Consider the following 8637-nt stretch of genomic DNA (forward strand, 5'->3'; position numbering starts at 1 on the left):
GATTTCTTTTTGAACTTACGGACTTCTACTATATCATAAGTTTTGTGAATTTTACTTCCTTGTATTCAGTTGCACAAGGTGTCCCTACATCAGCCTTGTTCTTCCATTTTGACACCATTTCAGAATCTAGAGGCACTTCCAAATGACCTGTTTATTGAGCAGGTTTATTTTTTATTGACTTGCTTTTGGGGAGATTAAATGACATTGCATCAAAGCAAATGTTATCCACACTTTAAAGTGCATTTTCCCATCACTTTCCTTACTGCAAAAAGTCAAATATTTGGAGGAAACCAGGTTTGTTCCACATAACTTCCAGTCACATAGGATTGCACAAGCTAAATTTGCTGTTATGTGATTGAATCCCACCCCAAAATAACAACAGTCTGGAAGTGCCTTTATTAATGATTGGAACAAATTTATTTCATACATGGAAACAAATTTAGGAAATATTAAAATCACAGTAGGTGTAACATAAAACCTGCGATGTAGAGATAAAAGTGGTAAAAAGACACTGCAGAAGATAACATTGGGACATAGCTCAAACCGTGGTGGAGGGAAGTCAGATTAATAATATAGTACGAACTAATGTTCTTTTATGTAGTTTAATGTGCTTATGTATTTTGCTTTTTTTTTCTTTCCTTTTTGGAATGTTTGTGGTTTTCTTTTTTTGATGTATTTTATGCTGGAAATAAAAGAAAAAGAAAAAAAAAGAAGTGCCTTAGGTGATATGTTCCCCTAACTGTTGCATCCCTGTGTTTCCTCGCCCAAGCTATTGCTCTGGTTTTGCAAGTACTTTGTGGGGAGCTTCTGTTGAATTGTAGTTCAGTCATTTCAGATGTGAACCAGTATAGTTCCATTGTCTCACTTGGTTCTGAGGTGCTTGCTGGTGATGTGTAACCTTGCCTCTATATATTACCAGACTGCACCTCCACTACTAGGTGTTTTAAAATGCCATGCCTCTTGTTCTGGATTTTCCCGAAACTGTGTAGAAATCCTGCTATACTTGCAAGGCAAAAATCAGGTTTAAATTGTTAGTACTGTGTCAATTTTCTTTTTGTCTTTAAACTGTGTGAGGACTGGCTGCAGAGGTAAACTACAACACTTGCTAATTTCATTTTTTAAAAACTGAAATATGTAGTATATGTAATGCAACCTTACTCTAGTGCCAGATTTCACAGAGAAAACATAATTTGAGCAGAAAGGGATGGAGAGGTTTGTTTTTCTTACTTCAGGCCTTGCACATAGCAGGGAGACATTTAACCAATCATAAAGAGGAAATCTCCTGCACAACTACACATTCAATAAGAGCATGTTATACCTCAGCAAACATCATGGTACTCTGCATGGTTGCTAAGCAACACCTCAACCTGTCCTCCTCTTAGCTAGTTGACTTTAACACTGACAAGTTGCACACAGAATGATCACCACTGTTGCACTTCCAACATGAAATAACACAACAGGGCTGTGTTTTGTGTTGCAGCTGCCTTAAAGGAAGAGGAGACAATTTGTGAGCAAAATCAACATGCAAGAAAAAGCCAGTGGACTTCCTCCCCCTCACTGGAATCATCCTTTGAATCATCAGATGATGTCCCACCACCACTGCCAAAAAGGGGAGGTTTGGTGTGTTCTTCATTTAAATTTACATTTTCTTACTAAGTGCTTTCATTTTCCCTCTTCATTTTAGTATACTATTAGCTAAGGATGGTTGCCTTTCACCGACCTAAGCTGCCTCTTACTACTGTAGGAGTGTGTGTGTGTGTGTGTGTGTGTGTGTGTGTGTGTGTGTGTGAATTAAGCTTCTGAAGAATGGGGGGTAGTCTGTACACCACTTTTTAATGTGAAATTGTCAACCTCAGGGATGTTATGAATCACCAAGTGAGCCAAAGCGATGAGGTAATGAAATCTGTCTGTCACTAACAGGATTCGGGGTGAAGAAATTAATTGCATGGTGGTGGCCCCTCTCCTCAGCCATATTGTGATGAGGTCTGCATCACAATATAACTGAGAAGAGACTTCACTCACTAAATTGATGCCAGTTGCTTGCAAATGTACCGTTCAGCCCTGCTTGCTAAGAATCCACAACAAGTTGCCAAAAATAACAATTCAAAGACTCCAGTATGGTTAAGAGCGGTGGACTCGTAATCTGGTGAACCGGGTTCGCGTCTCCGCTCCTCCACATGCGGCTGCTGGGTGACCTTGGGCTAGTCACACTTTTTTGAAGTCTCTCAGCCCCACTCACCTCACAGAGTGTTTGTTGTGGGGGAGGAAGGGAAAGGAGAATGTTAGCCGCTTTGAGACTACTTAGGGTAGTGATAAAGCGGGATATCAAATTCAAACTCTTCTTCTTCTTCTTCTTCCTTCCGTTCTGAGCATTTCCTTCTTGCTATAAAGCTTCTTCATGTGTAAGTGACTGAGGCCTTCCACATGAACTACATGAGGGTTGGGGGAACCTGTGTCCTTCCAGATGTTACTCGACTACAGTTCCCATCATTCCTGACTATTGGTTGTGCTGGCTGGGGCTGATGGAAGTTAGGAGTCCCAAAAACATCTAGAGGGCCACAAGTTCCCCCAACCCTGAACTACATTATCTGTGTCTGCAAGCTTAACATTGCTTTCTGGTGCCCATTTTCAGAAACACTCCAGTGTGTGTCGGGTCAGAGCCCTTTATGACTGCCAGGCTGACCATGAAGATGAGCTAACCTTCCAGACCGGAGAGATAATTGTAGTAGAAGGACAGGAGGACTCCAATTGGTGGGTATGTGACAGTTTCTTCTGGGTGATTGCTGGGGATTCCTTATCATGGCACTGATCATTACCCTACCCCATGGGACTAGCTCCAGGTTTGAGGGGGTCCTCAGCAAAGTGCCCTGTGGTCAGTGGGCCTTGGCAGGAGTTAGCATTGATGGGCTGTGTCATGCAACAGCTTCAGCACCAGACAGGGGATCTATCCACCATTTATTTTCAACAATGCTGCCAGACACAATCTTAATTTCCCACAATGCCCTGGAGCATGAGGGAATATTGTGTATTGAATATTAAAATGGCAGGTAGACCCAGTACTGCTCAGAAAGTCAGGTCTGCATTGGCAACGACCCTGGTCAGGGCTCTGGAGCTCCAGTTGCTTCCCAATGACGCCGGGTGCTGCCTCCAGTCATCATATTGCATCACATCCCAATCCCATAAATATAGGGAATGATGGTCTCAGAAATACAGTCGTTGTAAGACTTGTAATTACAATGCACTGAGGTTTTTCTCTCTGTGTTAAAGCTGCCTCACCTTCTGCTCTTTCTTTCTTTGCAGTGTGGCAGGATTGAAGGGCAGCCTTCCAGGAAAGGTTTCTTCCCAGCATCGTTTGTTTACATTCTGCATGAATAGAAGGATGGGTTGATGAAAGAACACTGAATTATTTACTGAAAATATGATCTTCTGCTTTAAGAGTGGCCTCTGAAGGCAGCATGCCAAGACTTCAGTAGTATTCCTCTCACATTTACTAACTTGGTCACCAATCTGTAGGACGACATGCTGGACCAGGAATCAGGCTCACTGATGCAGAAATGTCATCATAGACTAAAGTGCAACCCACTTCTCATTCAAGCCACTGGTAAAATGCCCATTGATTTAAATAGAATTGTAGCTACGCTGTATTATCTGACAAACTCACTGGCCTCTTTCATACACACTCAGAGTGGCACAGGAGCCCTTTTTTTGGTGGTTCAATCCGTCATTGCTATGGTTTATTGTATGAATGCCAGACATCCAAGAGTGAAGCCAACTCCATGCATCTTTTCCAACTGAATCATTCTCAAACCTCACAGCTAGGTAATAATTGGGTGGGAAAGATCCTCTAGGTTACCTCTCTAGGTGGTTGCTTCATTCATGCACACTCGGGCAGCAGTTGTTCCATAGGAAAGCAGCTTCCACACTGTGTATCTGTGAATGGGATCAATATGTTCCAGGTATTCTGTTAGGAAAGCTCCACCTCTTCACTGTTACTCCCCTTCCACTGCACGGAAAAATAGGCATTTTCAACAATGTGGAGCTCCCTGTGTGAGTTAGAATCATATAACCTGAAGGACTAAAAGGCTATGAAGCTCAACCCAATGTTAACCAGCGGAAGATACTTGCTGAGCCTATAGTTCCTGATGGCAGAAACAAGTGGGACAAAATCATAATAGCCCCCTTTCATTGCCCTCCACAAGCTATGGGAAACATTCTTTTTGAATTCCAACATAGCAATCAAACAGTCCATGAAGCAAAATCCATCAGCTAAGTCTCCAATCCCATGTGCACCCCATGCAGCAACCTTTTTCTAGTGATGCAAGGAGCCCCACCTTCCTTTAAAAACAAACAAACCCTCACATAAAATATATTTCAGTTTTTGCAAATGTATCCCACCCTGTGAATAAATTCAGATTTTGCTGCTTATATAACACAAGGATGGTGAATCTTTAGCCCTTCAGATGTTGTTGGTTTTCAACTCCCGGCATCCTTGCCCTTGCTGACTATGGCTGATGGGAGTTGGAGTTCAGCAACCTCTGGAGGGCCATTGGTTCCTGTTCCTTAGAAGGCTTTCCAAGCCATCTCTAATCCCACTCCAATCTTAACAGGACAGTTTTACCATTCATACCAGTGATTTCAGAAATAATAGTTCTAACTGATCTAATTACAGGGTGAGTCCTTTAAAAGAGGCCCTGTGGATACAGAGTACACATGTTCCACGGAACCTCTATTAAAAACTCACCCTGTATATCCTTATTGAACAGCACAAGCATTATACACTTCATTGCAAATAAAGTATTACCATTTCTTTACATAACAGTAACCCTATTTATATATTCTTACTAAGACTGCCCAACCTGAAATATCCAAGAATTGCAGTTGACATCTTTACAGATTGCCTGAATCATCAGAGCTCTTTCCTATCTATCTTTTCAAATGATATGATTCCACCTGAGAAGAAAATGTACTGCAGTCCAAAACTGTATACTATTTAATTTTTGTCTCATGTTTCTTTATTTCCTAAAATTTTTGGTACACCTGAATGCATGTTTTATCACCACCACCACCACCACCACTCCTGTAATAAATTTTCTTTTGCTTACGTCTCATGCTGCTTAGTCAGACTACCAAAGGAGATTGGAAATCACAATTTTCCTGTGTTACTTCTGAGTGGAAGGTTTTGAGGGAAGTTGAAAACCTGCTTTGTGTGTCAAATAGTAAAAAAGAAATGTAGATATTAAATAACTTTGTACACCTGCACCATATATACCTAGTTCAACTCAATAAAATTACTATTTAAGAGGAGTCAGTTGTAAATAGGTGGATCTTTGGGGCTTGCTTAAAGGTCTACAATAATGGAGCCTTATATATTTCAGCTGAAACAGAGTTCCACAGGCATGGGGCCACTGCCAAAAAGGCCCTCTCCCAAATTCCCATTAGCTTAATTGCTCTTACAGTCAGGCACACAAGCAGAGTCTCTGAAGCTGATCTCAAAGTGTGAGCAGACTACAGGTGAAGGCAGGAAGAGTGAACCTCTAGGCCTTGGGACTCTCCAAGAATAAGCCCCCTCACAAGTACCCATACCCCCTTCCCACCAGCCTTACTGCACACTCTCCGAGTGCTTTTGCCTGGATGAAGGATGGAGACTTTTGCATAGCTGCAATGAAGCCTTCTGTACAAAAGGTAAGAGTCATATCTGTTGCTCCACCCACTTTATATCTTTAACCCTACCCACCAGTGGCATGCAGTTTAGGCTAAAAAGGGTTTCCTAGCCCTACTCTAAGGTAACCTGGTCCCAAACCTTTAAAGAATAAGCTCAGTACTTTAAAATGGACCTGGAAATAAACTGGCAATTCATGCATCTGGTACAATCAATCAATCATTATTTGTTTGTCTGTTTGTTTGATTAAATTTGTATATCTTCATCCATAGATCTCAGGGCAGTTCACAACAAAAACATAGAATAAAAAAAACAAGAATAAAGGTTAAGTTTCAATACTTACATATGATGCATTTACTTACTTACTTACTTACTTACTTACTTACTTACTTACTTACTTACACATAGATAAATGCCTGAAAGCTAAAATACAGTCTAGAGTTACTGACCTCTCCCTGAAAGCATAGTAAGAAAAACTGACAAAAGAGAATTACATGTTCTGGTGGCCTTCACATCTGTGGATGTTCCAGGTAGTCTGAAGTTCCAGCTTCATCAGATACTTTGCCCATCACCATCAAACCACTATGGACTCCCACACTCATATACAACCTCATCAAATTCGGTCGTCCCCCCTATTATGTGAGGGGGAATGTGACACCTTTTTATAAATCAAACTTTGTTAAGAATAGTATCATGAATGTTAATTAGTGACAATTTTTTTCAGCACTTTATTTTTCCATTTCCAAAGTTCATTGGTAACAATGAATGAATGGCAACTACAAATAAGTACAGTGGTGCCCCGCAAGACGAATGCCTCGCAAGACGAAAAACCCGCTAGACGAAAGGGTTTTCCGTTTTTCGATGCGCTTCGCAAGACGAATTTCCCTATGGGCTTGCTTCGCAAGACGAAAACGTCTTGCGAGTCTTGCGATTTTTTTCGCTCCCCCCTTTTTCTAAGCAGCTAAGCCGCTAATAGCCTTTTAGCCGCTAAGCCGCTAAGCCTTTAATAGCCGCTAAACCGCTAATAGCGCTAAGCCGCTAATAGGGTTGCTTCGCAAGACGAAAAAACCGCTAGACGAAGAGACTCGTGGAACAGATTTTCGTCTTGCGAGGCACCACTGTATTAGACAAGTTTGGCAGTTTTAGAGCTTTCAGCTTTGTTTACTAAATATAAGTAAACTAAACTTACTAAATTATATCACTCTCTATGGTGGGAAACTCAGATCTGGCCGGTGGGTCAGATCCTTATCTCTTCCCACCTGCAGAGGCCAAGTCTGACAGTCACCTTTCATACAATGGACATCACCACCTTCTGGAAAACCCAAAGCATTGCTGTTATTGTGTTGCTGTTATTGTGTTGCTACAAAAGAGAAGAAACTCTGGGAAAATGAGGGGGGAAAGCAGGTTAGGTTAATAAATTGGCTGATGACTGAAAGCCTATATGATGTTGTTGCTTAGTCGTTTAGTCGTGTCCGACTCTTCGTGACCCCATGGACTAAGGCACGCCAGGCACTTCTGTCTTCCACTGCCTCCCGCAGTTTGGTCAGACGTATACAGCCTATAGAGGCTGTATAAATTAATGGCTTTTAAAACTAAACATCCTGGTCTGGAGTGTAACACACACACACGGACGACAGATTACATTTAAAACAAGTATATTCAGGCAGCTGAAATGCCACCTTCAGTTTTTAATCAGAAATGCAATCTAGCTTGCAGGCGAATAAATGTTATTGCTCAAACTGTTATCCTAAAATAGGAATCCTACAAGAGAAAGTGAAAGTATCTGACCTCTGTTTAACCATGTTCCTTCTTTTGCACAAATGAAACCTGTAAGAACAAGGATCAGGGACTTCTGTTTGACTCCTCCTGTCTTATAAAGGAAACTCACTTAGCTACCTCTCTAGCAAGCAGCTAGAGAGGTAAAGGATTCATGTTGCAGGAAGCTTTTGCTGGCAGATTGCTATTAGGACCACCTGTTTGCATACATGCCTCTCAAAGCCCTAAGATCTGGTAAGACGCCACTTGGGGGTAGGGGGGGGGCTCCCTTCACTTACCAAGATTCACTGAGTTAGGGAATGGAGAACAGGTCTTTTCTGTAGTGGCAGCCTGCTTGTGGAGTACCCTCCTCTTAACTCTGTATGTTAAAGAGGATTTTGGTATGTATTCTGTGGTATTCTCTATGCTGCAGGAAGCATTTCCTGCAGCTTAAACAATACCATTTGCTTTTAAAGCATGTGTCCTCAGTCTGATGTGGTTGGCATTGGGTTGTTAACTTTTCTTACAGGGTGCTGGGTAAGCCTGCTGGAATTAGCCATTTCCCCTGGCAAACTGAGAGTGTACCTAGAATACACCCAACACTCCCCAGCTGTTGTGAATTCCAATGGATTTCCTAGCAGTGATGAAAGGTGTGGTGGATGCCCACCATTACTGATCTTCTCACTGTGGAGCCTCCTGAAACTTTCAAGAAATTCCAATATTTCCCACCAACAGGGCTTGAAAATATATGAGATAACCTACTATCAGAAGACAAATAGGGAGAGTTGGGTTGGTGCCTATTGCGGCCAAAGTTGGTTGATAATTCTGATTGGTTAAGCAGAACAGCTGTGTGAGCCAATTTTGCAACAGCAGGAGGAGAGTGTGATTTGGGGAAGGACTGTAGCTCAGTGGTTAGTAGTTCAGTCTCCGGCATCAGCAGATACAGCTGCAAACACTCTGGCCTGAAACCCTGGAGAGCAGCTGCCAGTCAGTGTAGATGGACAAATGATCTGACTCAGTATAAGGCAGCCTCCTATGTGCCTAATGCAGTCAACAGTGGCTGCCTGCCTGCAGGTGTGACCAACCACACAGTGACCTCCTCTATGCTGCAGGAAGCATTTCCTGCAGCTTAAACAATACCATTTGCTTTTAAAGCATGTGTCCTCAGTCTGATGTGGTTGGCATTGGGTTGTTAACTTCCCCTTCTATTTTTGCAATAGTTC

The 8637-nt window shown here is 42.1% G+C and overlaps 1 protein-coding gene across 6 annotated transcripts in view; it reads left to right on the forward strand.

Annotated features, from left to right (window-relative positions):
* Positions 1 to 4771, forward strand: part of LOC308587322 (arf-GAP with SH3 domain, ANK repeat and PH domain-containing protein 1-like) — a 35302-nt gene extending 30531 nt beyond the window's left edge. For 3 of the 6 annotated variants that reach the window (XM_081194846.1, XM_081194847.1, XM_081194848.1), the window contains exons 27-29: positions 1481 to 1620; positions 2633 to 2751; positions 3301 to 3424. In XM_081194846.1, coding sequence (XP_081050972.1) covers positions 1481 to 1620; positions 2633 to 2751; positions 3301 to 3388 — 347 coding nt within the window. In that variant the 3' untranslated portion in view covers positions 3389 to 3424. Of the gene's footprint in view, positions 1 to 1480; positions 1621 to 2632; positions 2756 to 3300 lie in introns of all 6 variants that reach the window. The other 3 variants (XM_081194849.1, XM_081194851.1, XM_081194850.1) reach the window with 2 other exon arrangements.
* The last annotated feature ends 3866 nt before the right edge of the window (positions 4772 to 8637 follow it).

This window comes from Podarcis bocagei (genome assembly GCF_964188305.1).
Source record: "Podarcis bocagei genome assembly, chromosome: 5".
Taxonomy (NCBI): Eukaryota; Metazoa; Chordata; class Lepidosauria; order Squamata; family Lacertidae; genus Podarcis; species Podarcis bocagei.